This window comes from Cryptomeria japonica, chromosome 6, assembly GCF_030272615.1.
Source record: "Cryptomeria japonica chromosome 6, Sugi_1.0, whole genome shotgun sequence".
NCBI classification, from domain to species: Eukaryota; Viridiplantae; Streptophyta; class Pinopsida; order Cupressales; family Cupressaceae; genus Cryptomeria; species Cryptomeria japonica.
This window is the reverse complement of record NC_081410.1, coordinates 57,797,680-57,811,595: the sequence shown is the minus strand read 5'-3', so window position 1 is coordinate 57,811,595 and position 13,916 is coordinate 57,797,680. Positions and strand designations below refer to the sequence as shown.

The following is a 13,916-nucleotide window of genomic DNA, read 5'->3' as shown; positions in this document are numbered from 1 at the left end:
TAGAAGATCCTTCTGATGAACTCTATTTGACTAAATCAGGAACCTTGATATTATTCTTTTCAAGAAGATTTGAAAGGTGATCAATTTGTTTCTTTAAACACTTATGTTCATCATGACCAGGCCTCTTACAATAAGAACACTTGACCTTCTCCTTCTTAGGTTGTTCACCTTTTGATGAGGAGGTCTCATTGTCTTCTTTTGAAGTAGCAGATTTCTGATCTTTCTTCTTCTCTCCTTGGTTCTTTTGTTTCTTATCTTGCTTACTAGACCCTTTCTGTTCTTTTGTGCCTTGATTTACAACTAAGACATGTGACTTAGAGGGCTTTATTGTACCCATTTGAACCAATTTGTCCTACTCCCTAGTGAGTTCTGCAGTAAAATCATCTAAAGAAGGCATTTTGAATGTGGTACCTAGGGCACATTTGGTAGTATAGAATGTAGAAACAAACACTGAATAGTTAGGACCAAGCTTAGAAAGAATACTCAAGATCAGTTGCTTATCATCTTTCTTAGTTCCACATTGTTCCAACTGCAATCTTATAGACTTAAGTTTAGTGAAGAAGTCTTGTATAGTATCAAAATTGGTTGGATTCAACCCTATGAGTTCATTCTCCAATTGATGACCTCTTAGTTCATCCTGCTTACCAAAGAGGTTTCCCAAAGTAGTCCATACTACATTTGGTGTAGTAGCAGATTCAATGTGAAAAAGAAGGTCAGGAGAGACTGACATGCACAATGTACCAAAAGCTTCATCACATTTATTAAACCATTTAATCTTTTCTGCAGCATCTTGAGGTTCAGTTTCAAGTCCCATAGTAACACGATGATATCCATGTCTTTTCAGATATATTATCATCTTAGATTTCCATTCAAAGTAATTATATGGTGTTAAAAGTGGAACTGTAGATGCATCCATGATAGAAGAAAAGAAGATTGCAAAGAGTCAAGAAGAGTGCAAGAAAGAAGACACAAGAGACACCCCCCCTTTTCACTAGTCTTTGAAATCACCCCCCCCAAATATTACAAGGTTGGCACTTTATAATTAGTGCATTTACAAGGCTTTTATCAGATTACATTGCTTTCTAAGGCTTTAATGGACAAAATAGAAAGTTTAAATACATATAAATTTAACACAAAATCTAAAAAAATTAGCCTTATAGCTGCTCAATGTATCTTAATACCTTTCTAACAACTATTCATTTTTGTAAAACAGAGTTGTGAAAAGAAAGATATGATCTATAGAAGGGAAAAAAAACATGCAGCTGATTCAACCTGCAATATCTAACAAAGAAGGGTAGAATATTTCAATAAGACCTACAATTATGAAGAGTGCTCATTTCTAGCTTTCCATCAAGTACTCATTTGCAAAAAACTGACACCCGAGGCAAAAGTAATGCAACGTTTAAGAAAGGTTGCTGAATTTCCCTGATAGAAAAATGGCTTAAGCCTTGTTGAAACTTGATTTCTGCAAAAAAAAACAATTTTCTAGAAAAACCCTCTAAAATCCAGAAGTTTTTCGATGCTGGGAACAAAACCCAGAAATCTTTTTTTCTGAAAATGAACGGAGGTTAGAACACTAGGGCCGAAATAAAAACAGCTCTAGTAAAATATTTCACTCTGTTTTTTTTTACTGTGTTCTCCAAACTCTGAATTTGGTGAAATAAAAGTCACTTATGATTTTCACAAGCCTTCTGGACACTCTGGAAATGCTAAAGAAGCCTCCAATATTACCAAAAATGTTGCAATCACCCAGATCTCAAAGAACACATATATAAAACTAGATTTAACTAGAAGCTTATTTTCCTTTAAACTGTTTTGATTCTCCAGATCACACAAAAATGCAGGAGAAGAGCATACTTGGTTTTTAAGAAAAATATTAGCTATCTAACAATCTCAAATCTCTCAAATAAATCAGAAAAGCAATGAGCTATACCAAACAACATGGCTCTGATACCATGTTAAATTCTGTGAGAAGCAAGAATCGAGCCAGGATCTGATGTCGGTCATAGATCACATGCAACTCCAAGCAACGGATGATCGAAGATCAAAATAGCTGAATGAAGATAAATTTGATATGAGAATAAAATAGAGATAAAGAAGAGAATTTAGAGAAGACTCTCACCGAGCTATCACTTAACTAGTGAAGGTGAGAGTATATTGCTTATTATATAGAAAAATAATAGCATATACAACGAAGAGGTGCATTAACTCCCACCTCCATAAAAAGTGGGAGGTTTTACCTACTACCCAATAAAAGGTGGGAGGTTTTTACCTACTTGGTAAATGTCAAAACATGTGGCATAACCTCCTTACATGAAAACAAAAAAGGAGTTATAAGAGGTGGCACATAAGGCCAAAAGAGGGTGAGAAACCCAACTACCCCATAACCCACTTAGGAAATGACAAAATAGTGGTTATGAGAGGTGGCACAACAAGCCAAAAGAGGGTGTGTAACTCAACTACCCATGTGAGGTGGAGAGTTACACATGTAGCTAATGTATTCCACCACGTGTCCTCATATTAACCATACCTAATAAACTAAGCAAGCTTAATAATATATGTGTAGGAAAAATAAATACCCCCTAACATAAGGAGAACAAAAATACCTACACTAACACTATGCACTGTGTGTTGTGTATCTGCGAGTGTATGGGATGCATGGGGACAATTTTCCTTCACTCATCTCACTGAGACAGGGAACGTCGCGAATCTCCTTCATTGGTGTGTATGTTGAAATTTCTATATATGTATATATGCATGTGTTGTCGGTGATGCAGGATGTTGCAGGTACAAGTACTGGGTAGGTATGGGGTATCATCTCCACCTGGCTACATAGGTCTAAGCATGCCTTATATTTTTCGATGGAAGTGAAGGAGATAGTAGTTGACCCTATTTTTAGTCAGTTACACTCAGGTGAGTGCCTTCAGTTAGTCATTCTGTCATTTGGTTTGGTCTTCATATTTTATTGTTTGATCTTTATAAAGGTCGCATGATGCTTGCTCAGTTTGCGTGTCCAGTGTTCCCAATTTTTGTATGTCATTGGTTATTGTTACGTTTATTACGTCTATAAGAGTAAAGAGTAGTTTTGGTAATTGGAGGAAAAAGAATCAAGTGATCTAGTGACTTAATATTGTTTATAAAGGATGAGTTAATATCTTGGTATGAGTTGATATGAATTTTATCAACTTGTTAGCTCGATAGTTGCAATTCGATCATTTGAATATATTTAAGGACATAATATACTCGGAAGGCAATAGTCACTTATATGTAGTTATTTGAAAGAATGCTTAAGTGAATGAACTATCATTAGACAATATCATCAATTCAAACTATTATGTTTTTGTATATGCATGTATATAAGTAGAATTATAAATATATCATATTTAATAAACTTTTCGAACGTGTAATATATATAATTCAATTGTTTGAATATATATATGAAAAGCAACTCAATATAAATATTGGAAACCAAAATATACATTTACAAATATAATTTTCTAAGAAGGATTAATATTTATATATTTATATTAATTAAAGTCATTAATTAATTCTTAAAAATATAGTAATGAAATTAAAATAAAATAAATTTTAAAAAGGTAATGGCGGGTTTTAAGTTTAAGTAAACTAATAATTATGGTGGTCGATAGTAATATCGACCACCCCCCCTTAATAAAGGGAGGGGTCGGTATTACTACTGACCACCCTCCTCCCTTTCATTATACACATCTCCTCCCATTTTAAATAAAGGCTTCTCCATGTGCAGCGGACAATGACTACCCTCCTCCCTTTTTATGAAACATACTCCACGTTGGAAGCTGAAACTTTCATGGTTAATGTTGTCCCAATCACCACGTAGCAGATCTAATACAGTAGTGGGCAAGTTTAAAGGTAAGTTGTTTGAATTAAGGTAGGCGTAGTTTAGGAGAAGTAGACTCCACCGACTACCCTCCTCCTTCATAAGCCACGTACTCCCTCTTCCACCATTAACACTACAGCCAGCGAGCAATAAGAGGTTTTCTCCCATTATCGCTGCACTCATCAGGTAATGAATGACACCTCTCGCAGTTCAAAGTGATAAACAAACACTTCTCCATGTCCGAACTCTTCCACGAGCTGCAACTCATTTCATTCAACTACAGATTGGCCGATTTAGGAGGAGAATAGATTGGCACATAAGGAGAAGACTGGAACATAAACCGTAGTCGACTCAAGACCTGGCAGATTAAACACCCAATTCGCTGTTTGCAAACACATAAGTGTTTGAAGTAATGAACCAATCTCTCCTCCAAGCTGATGATTGTTATATCCACGATCAAGGAGCACAAAGAACTGTAGTTAACTAGAGATGGACTCCTTACGTGGAGGAACAAGAAGAGTTGGAGGTAAAAGACTCTTAGTTAATAACTATTACTAAGCCCCAGATTTAGGAGGAGCAATGAGTAATTTTTAGTATAAATAGGGGTGTGAATAGAGAGGAAAGGGGGAGAAGTCATTTTGTGGCATCCAAGGAAGGATGGTGGATTGTAGAAAGAAGAATAGAGTTAGAGAGGATAGTGTTTTTATAGTATCAAGAGAGTGGTTTAGAGAGGATAGTGTTTGATAGTATCAAGAGAGTTGTTTTTTTTTTGTTTTTTTTATAGGGTTGGAAAGTATTGGTGAAAAGGATCGCAAGCAAGGTGTAGTTATCAGCGGAGGGCATTAAGTTCTTGCATATTGATCAACACTTCAAATAGGTCAGGAATTTCTTAGTTTACGATCATTAATATTTACAATCTCTATTATATGTCATGTTATTGTCTTACTTATGAAATAGTTATGGTTATGTTTTATTTATTGTTAGGGATTGTTAAATAAAATCATATAATAGAAGTTGTGAATACGTTATGACTATAGAAGTGGAATAGTATTTAAGTTCAAATTTCACACTTGTTATTAGATGGAAGAAATGTATGGTTGCGTTCAAAACCAACTTATTAAGATTTATTAAGATTTATTAGACATTGCTCTAGGAGAGTCAGGGAAGTAATAGTTTACTATTGATACGTTACAAAGATGGTGGGAGTCAAACAGACAGCTTGCAAATCCGTAGCAGGTTATGCTCACTACTTAAATGTCAAGAAAGATTCTTTGACACCTATCAAGCCTGATGTGGAGGACAACCCAGCTCCTGAAGAGAACCCAGCTCCTGAAGAGAGCAAAGAGATAGATAAAGGTCCTACTCAGAGTCCAACTAAAGAAGTTACTGTTGGAAAAGGGAAAGAACCCAAGCTAGAGTGCTCGCCAAAAAAGCCGATAGTTATCAGGTTTGACTCATCGGAGGGGTATACCCCCTTAAGTCATAATGAGTCTATGGGGTACTTTCCCCTGAGTGAAAGCAAATATGAAAGATATACTCCTTTAGATCATGTAGAGTCTGACGAGTGCAGTTCTCCGTATTTTCTGGAAGAATGATGTAACACTCTAGTGTAAAAAAAATAAATAAATAAATAAAAATAAAGACATTATTCTACGTAGAAATGTATTATGTCTTATTATAAGACTTCCTTGATGAAATAAATATATCTATTTTAATCTTCATCTATTGTATAAATGGAAATTATTAAGGTGGCATACCTATAGTAGTTAACAAGAGTAATTGAACTCTTAAACTTGTCAATAAGAGTAAAATTTTGTGTTATACCGACCATATTGTTCTTCATGTCTTGGCAACGTATATTCGTATTGCATGTTAATTTTGTGATAGGTGTTGGTACGTAAGATTACCTTGTTTTATATGGTGGTCGCAACTAAGTACATTAAGTCATGTTGTTAGTATGTCTTGTGTACTGTGTCTTGGCAAGTTATTTAGATGTATAACCTTAAGGAAATGAGCCACTGTGAGTTGTTCGTAATGGTCAACCTTAGGTCAGTAATTATGTATCTTTCATTCGAGGTACGTCAAGATTGGGAATGGCTATCTATGTTGCCATAGAGTTATGTAGATAGAACTAACCCGTAGTGTCCTAAGAGAGAAAGTGGCTTTCGAACGGGGACCGTGCCCAAAGTGGTGACAGGATAACCCGTTGGAAGTTGGTTAAGAAAGTGAAAATCTAATAAATGACTAGGGAAGGGTAGAATAAAAGTTAAATAAAACAATGTGCCTCGCACATAGGTGAGTGCTAGTACAGGACTCATAATGTAGCGAGAAGGCCTAGAATGGCAAACATACCACCTTGTCTTCGTGAGAGGATTGGTAAGGTCCGCATGAGTCTTAGTTGGAATCGAAGGTTCGGGAGAGGTTACCAAGATAACCCAGGATGGGGGCTGGGACCTATGGAGGTTGTACCATGGTATCCACTGTAAGACATGCGATGACACTTTCTCCTTAGATTCACTAGTGTTTTGTGAGTTGGGTCACATGATTGTAAGTGGATTCTTGTAGTCCTTTCGTTCTTATTTCATTTTGCTTGCTTGAGGGTTATCTACTATCTCCAGCACGGTGGGGTGGTTCCCTTTTGGAATCACATGGTCGGGTGGTAGTGTCACTTCCCATCAGATGTTCTGGTACATATCTTCAGGTGAGTAAGGACTTCGCTGATGTTCTTGGATCATGATTCATGTACCGACTCTTGTTCCTATCCATTATTTAGTTGAAGACTAGAGGTTTTGAAAAGAAACTTTATGTAACTTTCATTTTGTAACATTTTAGCTCATGATGTAATTTCCTTTTTGAAAACATGTATTTTCGAATATTGAAAGCAAAGAAATATTGTAAAGTATGCTACTTCAATGACTTAATTTTGTTGTATATATAATATATGATTGCTTGAAGTATTTTAGATTCTTTCATTGTGGAAATTTTATCTTCAATATTTAATTTATGAAGTAAAATTCATTGGTAACCCTTAGGAAACTCAAGTGTTAGACTTCCACTATGTTATTAGGTGTGCTAAGGTTTAAATTCATGCACTTAATTTAAAAAAAAAAAAACTTATTTCACCCTTAGTTGCATAGATTATGATGTTTTTCCTTTGGGGTTCTTGATGGGGCATTACAATTAGTAAATTTGTTAAGAAAGTATAGACATGTTTTTGCATAGTCCTATGATGATTTGAAGGCATACAGAGAAGATCTATTCTAGCATGAGATACCATTGAAACCAGATGCAAAACATTTTAGGCAGAAGTAGAGACCTATAAATCCCACTTTGGCTCCAAAGATGAAGGAAGAATTGATGAAGATGCCAAATGAAAGTATTATTGAACCAATAAGACACTCAACATGGGTGTCAAATCTGGTACCAGTTAGGAAGAAAAATGGAGATATTAGATTGTGTGTGGATTTTAGGAATCTAAATGTATCTTCATTAAAAGATAATTATGCCTTGCCTAATATGGAAGCTTTGTTGCAAAAAGTTACTGGTAATGAATTATTGTCCATGATGGATGGGTTTTTTGGTTACAATCAGGTCAAAGTTAAAGAATCTGAAAAACATAAAACTGCTTTTACTACCCCATGGGGTACATATGTATATGCAAGAATGCCTTTTAAACTAACAAATGCAAGAGCCACTTTCCAGAGGCCCATGGATGTTGCCTTTGAAGGAATTATTGATCTCATCTTAGCAATATATCAAGATGACATGACTGCATACTCGAAGAAAGCAAATGATCACTGCAACGACTTGGAGAAGATATTCATAAGAGCATTGGAGTATGGTATTTCTCTCAATCCTAAAAAATGTTATTTTTGTGTTACTGAAGGGAAGCTATTAGGTCATATCATATCTAAGGATGGTGTAAGGATTGATCCTGAGAGGGTAGCAGCTATAGATAAAATACAGATTCCAAAGATGGTCAAAGCTATTCAATCATTTTTTGGTTAGATTAATTTTGTGAGAAGGTTTGTATCGAATTTTGCTGAAATTGTTAAACCCATAGCCAAAATGATGAAGAAGGAGGCTGAGGTAAAATGGACAAATGAGGCGCTTGAGGATTTTGTGAGCATCAAAAGAGAAATTAAGGAGGCCCCAGTCCTTAAGTCACTTGACTTTTCCAAGCCATTCCAGGTATTCTCATTTGTATCTTACCATACTATTGTTGTTGTTATGTTGCAGAAAAATGAAGAAGGTCAAGAATAGCCAATAGCATTTTTCAGTAAGTCTTTGCAAGCTTCAGAATTGAATTATGACATTAATGAAAAATAGGCTTATGCTCTAGTTAAAGCAATAAAATCTTTTAGACCTTATTTGGTATGTAATGCCCCGCCAGGAACCCTAAAGGATAGCAACACAACAAGGCAACTAAAAGGCGCAATAATTTTTTTTTAAAGATTAAAGGAAATAATCATAACTTTGCTCAATAATTAACATAAGTGGAAGACTAACATTACATCCTAAAGGGTTACCAATGAAGATTACTTCTAAATAAAACCACATCACAATATTAATCCAATCATTCATTTAAATTAAGGAAAGCCAATAACGATTAAATAATTCATATTCATAAATTGATCTCCAAAAGTTAGGCTTAAAGAATTACAACATACATACTTCCAAAGATTCATTTATACATAATAGGAAAGATAATTGAAACAATATATATCCCATGAACTTAAATTACAATATTCCATAAATTACATGGCTTCCATAGAACAATAAAATACAAAGGTTACAAGTTGCTGATACAATGACCACACGGGCCCCAAGGTACAAAATCAAGAACATAAGTGCTACACGAAGCAAGAACCAAGATGCACCGGCGAAGCCAATCCTCGCGTGAAGGTAGGAACAAGATATCCGATGGGAAGTGGCACTACCACCCGACCATGTGATCCCATAATGGAACCACCCCACCGTGCTAGGAGATAGCAGAAGACCCTCAAGCAAGCAAGAAAAGTACAACAGTACACATGACTCCGCAGTACACAAGTGACTCGACTCACAAAACACTAGCGACCCTAGAGAGAGAGTGTCATCACATGGCTTAACATGGTTACCCTAGGTAGGTCTCCATAGGTCCCGGCCCCCATCATGGGTTATCCTGGTAACCTCTCCCGAACCCCCGGCTCCATCTAAGCATCATGCGGACCCTACCATCCTTTCGTGAAGACAAGGTGGTAGCTTTGCCATTCCAGGCCTTCCCAAACACCTTGAGCCTATACAAGCACTCAACCGTGTACGGGGTGCATTATCTTAATTAAATTAATAACTACCCACCCCCTAATCATATTATTATGTTATCACTTAATAGTTGACCTTCGAGGGGTTATCTTGCCATCCACTTTGGGTGCGGCCCCCGCCCGAAAGCCACTCTCTCTACTAGGTCACTAACTGGATAAGACTATCTATGAGAACTCTATGGTGGACTAACAACCATAAATTATCCAGACATAACACAGGTGGAGGACTCACAGTCACAAACCCAGAGTTGACCATTAGGGACATAACACATAATAGCTCACTTCCTCAAGGTTTGAACATCGACACCTGACCAAGGGTAAACATCGACAACATAATGACAATTTTAAACATAATGCGACGACATTAAAACAACTAGTCTGCAATTATTAAAAACACCAGATCCTACACAAGCAATCTTTCTTTAAGCAGTCAACATTTAAATCAATTTAAACAAATGTATATATCGGCTAATATAAAATAATTCCAAATAACAACTATTTGTCGAATACAATCATCATACGATTATTTTTCAATACCTGGATAACAACACTAATATCAAATTTAACCTAAACTTTCCTTAATTCCAACATTATTACTAACCTCTAAATCATTTTATTTAATTTTCACAATACCAAGCAAATAATCCTCATCACTAAATCGAAAAATTACTAATTAATCTTAACATCATTATAAACTACAATTAACACATTATTATTATTTAATATTAAATAATAACATATTGTTATTATTGTATAAATAACAATATATTATCACTTAATATTAAACACGCAAATAACACTATTGAATTCATTTAAAACACTTAACAAAATTATAATATTATTTCCTTGTTTTAAAAATAAAAATAAATATTAAAAAAACAATTTTTAAACCCCAACGTGGGGCCCCCAAACACCCACGGCAGCTTGCTGCTGTTCCCAGACTGGGGAATGCAGCGCTTGCTGCATCCTCAGTCATGGGGAAAGCAGTGAGGCTGCAAGGAGAGTCGGGTGCGTGGCTGGGTCGAGCCCAGCTCCCCGCCACCGCCCCCAATGAATTTGCTTTCAAATTTAATTAATTTTTTTGTGTAAATAAACAATTTAAAACTCGTTTTTAAATAAAAATGACTGAGACCATAAAAAACTAAAAACTAAAAACAGAGATAGAGGTGAAAACCTCTGTTAACACAAAGTAAAAATTAATTTCCCAGCCCTATCATTTTTATCAAACATACAAACAAAAAGATAAATGTAGAAGTCACTGGTAATGCCAAATTTTACCAGCAACCAAACAAAATCTTCTGAGACAAAACAGGGGCAATAAAATTTCATTCAAATCAGCCCAGTTCACTCTAAAATTCAAATTAAATGGGAATAGAATTAATCTCTAACCTCCAATTGAATTTCTTGGCTCCCAACAAGCATGAACAAGAGAAAAATTAACTCATAACCACCATTTTAAACTGGAAATTACCAAGGAGAGGTATTTTATGAATGCTTGGCAAAATTTTGCCAGCATAACACTACTAAAACCCAACAAAATTTCCAATTACAAACAGCATAATAAACCAAGAAATTTCTTGCACAAGCAAAGATGAAACAACATAAATTAAGTTAAGAAACTACATGGAGAAAGTTTGAGTTTGGAATTTTGATAACAAATTGATAGAATCCTTCTTCCACAAACCCATGACAAACAAACACTCAACACCCAAAATTCACAATTCAAGCTTTTAAACAAATAACAGAAAATGGGAAGAAAGCAAGGATTTTTTTGTTGAAATAAACAAGGATTCAACCAACCTCTATGATTTCCAAGCAGGAATGGTATGCTTCAGCAGGAATCCCAAATAGTTCAAACCCAAATCCACCCTTCAAGCAATTTTTCCAGAATTTCTTTCTCCTCCTCCAAAATAAGCATAACCCCCAAAATCTCCTCCAAGGTAATTTTGTAAGACAATCTCTTTAACCTAATTTTCTAGGTTGCAATATTTCTATTTAAAAAAAACATTAAAATCCCACAATTGACTTTCTTTTCTTTTCTTTTTCTTTTTCATATTCCTCAAAACAAATAAATGAAAATTCCCTCTTTTTTGAAAATTACATTTTTCATAAATAGCAATTAAATCAACTTTTCTACTAAATAGGAAAACAATGAGTTAGCTTTATTTGCATATATTAAAAGCAATTAACTAATTTATTTTACTTCTTCCGTTGGATCTAAACACGATTACTTTGCCAAAATAAGCAACTAAAAGTTAAAATCTAATAAACTAATCAATTAAGCTTGATTCAAGACATAAGGCATAATAAGGAATAAATCGCTCAAGCCAACAAATAATGACAACTTAAACTTTAAATAAATAACCGAACCACTATGGCATGCAAATCGAGGAAAGCAAAAAGACTTGAAATTCGAACAAAAGGGATGAACGACTGACTGACGGCACTCACAAAATAAGGACTGAGGTAAGGACTAGGGTCAAAAGCTATCTCCTCCACTCCCATCAGACATATAAGGCACGCTCAGACCTGTGAAGCCAGGTGGAGACGATACCCCGTACCACCCAGTACTTGTACCTGCAATATCCTGCATCATCGAAGCACACATACATGCATATAAATATAGAATACACGACACACACACCGATGAAGGAGAATCGCGACGTTCCCTGTCTCATCGAAACGAGTGAAGGAAAATCGTCCCCTTGCATCCAATACAATAGCAAACACGCAACATATATATGACACATCGCCTAGATAAAGTAAGATGTCAGTACGAGCAATAATCCATGAAATACTAGAAATCACTAATACGGAAATACTGAAAATAACAAATGCATCCAATATCCAGATAAACATGAAATAATATCAAATACATCTGCAAAAATGACGAGCAATAAAGTGTCACTGAATAGTAAACTGCAACACAAAATCAGTCTAATAAGTCCGATCGAGAAGGGGTACTACATGGTAGGAGCCACTGTTGTTGCATACGTGCCTAACGCTGCTATTAAGGATATTTTTAGATAGACAGAAACAACAGGACGAAGATGCAGATGGATTAATCAAATCGAAGAATTCAACATAGATATCCAAATTACCAAACTGGTAAGAGGGCAAGGTCTGGCTCAACTTATGGTAGAATCTAACTTGGAGGCAGTTTAGATAAATCAGGTAGAAATGGAAGATGTAGAGATGAGTATCCAAAAATGCCCTTGGTATACTGACATTGTGTATTATTTAAAATATTTAAAATGTCCAGATAGTTTTAATGATAATCAGAAAAGAACTGTGAAGTTACAGTCATCTAGATATGTGCTTATCAAAGGATACTTGTATTGGAGGAACAGAGATGGTGTTTTGTTGTTTTGTCTGGATGTTGTGCAGGCACCAATGGTATTGAAAGATTTACATGATGGAGTCTGTGGAGGACACTTCTTAGCAAAAACAATAGCCCAAAAGATTTTGAATGCAGGGTATTACTGGCCAAGCATCTTCAAGGATTGTCACGCATATGTCAGAAAATGTGAGGCTTGTCAGAAGTTCTCAGACAAACTCAAGTACAATGGGGCCATTCCTCTCAGACCTGTGAATGCAGAAGAGCCTTTCCAAATGTGGGGCATTGATTTTATTGGAGAAATAGCTAACAAGTCTAGTGGTGGACATAGGTGGATTCTTGTTGCAACAGATTACTTTACTAAGTGGGTGGAGGCGATTCCCACAAGGTAGGCTAATAGCAAGGTTGTCTCAAAGTTTCTTCTAGAAAACATCTTGGCCAGGTTTGGAGTTCCTTGTAAGATCATTGTGGATAACGGTATGTGCTTTAGATCAAAAGAATTTGTGAATTTCTACGAATCTTATGGGATTAGTCTGTCATACTCATCACCCTATCATCCCCAAGGAAATGGACAAGCAGAGTCTATAAATAAAAATCTACTAAAGATCATTAAAAGAATGCTAGGGGAAAATAAAAGAGCTTGGGATTCCAAATTAAGTCTGGCTATGTGGGCTGATAGAATTACAATTAAAAAATCCATTGGTTTTGCTCCTTATGAATTGGTGTATGGTAAAGAAGTCAGGTTACCATTGAATAACTTACTGCCAGTGTACAAATTTGTTTCAAAGAATGATCCAAAGGAGGTGAATTTCATGAATGATCGATTTATGTAGCTAGCTGAGTTGGATGAATGTAGAAGAGAAGCTCTAGAAAGGAATTTGTAGAGATAGCAGAAAGTTAAAAATCTTCATGACAAAAAATCTAGTGATTGGTCATTTAAGGAAGGAGAGTGGGTGCTGAAGTGGAATGCTAAGGATCAAGATAAAGGAAAGCATGGAAAATTTGATGCCTTATGGCTGGGACCCTATATTATTTCTAATAACAATGGAGAAAATTATTACTTTTTGTAGGACACGGATGGGCGAGTTGAGGAGTTCCTGGTTCATGCTCAATATCTGAAGCATTTCTTCTATGCATAAACAGGGAGTATCATTTGTATCATATTTCTGGGAAGTATGAATAATTATATTTCTAGAGTGAATCATCTTTTAATTCTCTTTGAAGAATATGATGATAACTCTCAAGAAAAATTTAATGAAGGAAAAGAAACAATATATCAAGCAGTGAGAGAGGTAAAGCAAATATTATTTTTAGAAGGTGCATATTACTGCATGACCAAAATCAGGTATTTGAGAGAGGAAAGGGAATATCGTCATTTTTTTTTAGGGGCCTCGAGCCACCCAATTTTATTCAGAGGAAC

At 35.5% G+C, this 13,916-nt stretch overlaps 1 protein-coding gene across 1 annotated transcript; it reads left to right on the top strand.

Moving 5' to 3' along the window:
* The first annotated feature begins 7,372 nt into the window (after window positions 1-7,372).
* On the top strand, window positions 7,373-13,635 carry LOC131876495 (uncharacterized). The gene is made up of 6 exons (XM_059221911.1): window positions 7,373-7,692; window positions 7,882-8,047; window positions 10,083-10,167; window positions 12,422-12,884; window positions 12,987-13,299; window positions 13,567-13,635. Exons 1-6 carry the CDS (start codon window positions 7,373-7,375, stop codon window positions 13,633-13,635), a joined length of 1,416 nt encoding a protein of 471 aa, XP_059077894.1.
* The last annotated feature ends 281 nt before the right edge of the window (window positions 13,636-13,916 follow it).

Excerpts from the sequence above, each read along its gene's own strand:
- LOC131876495 (XM_059221911.1), top strand. The coding sequence starts at position 7,373 with ATGGAAGCTTTGTTGCAAAAAGTTACTGGTAATGAATTATTGTCCATG. Across the intron at positions 10,168-12,421 it reads GAGGCTGCAAGGAGAGTCGG|ATAGTTTTAATGATAATCAG; the intron begins GTGCGTGGCTGG and ends TAAAATGTCCAG. Across the intron at positions 13,300-13,566 it reads CAAAGAATGATCCAAAGGAG|GACACGGATGGGCGAGTTGA; the intron begins GTGAATTTCATG and ends TACTTTTTGTAG.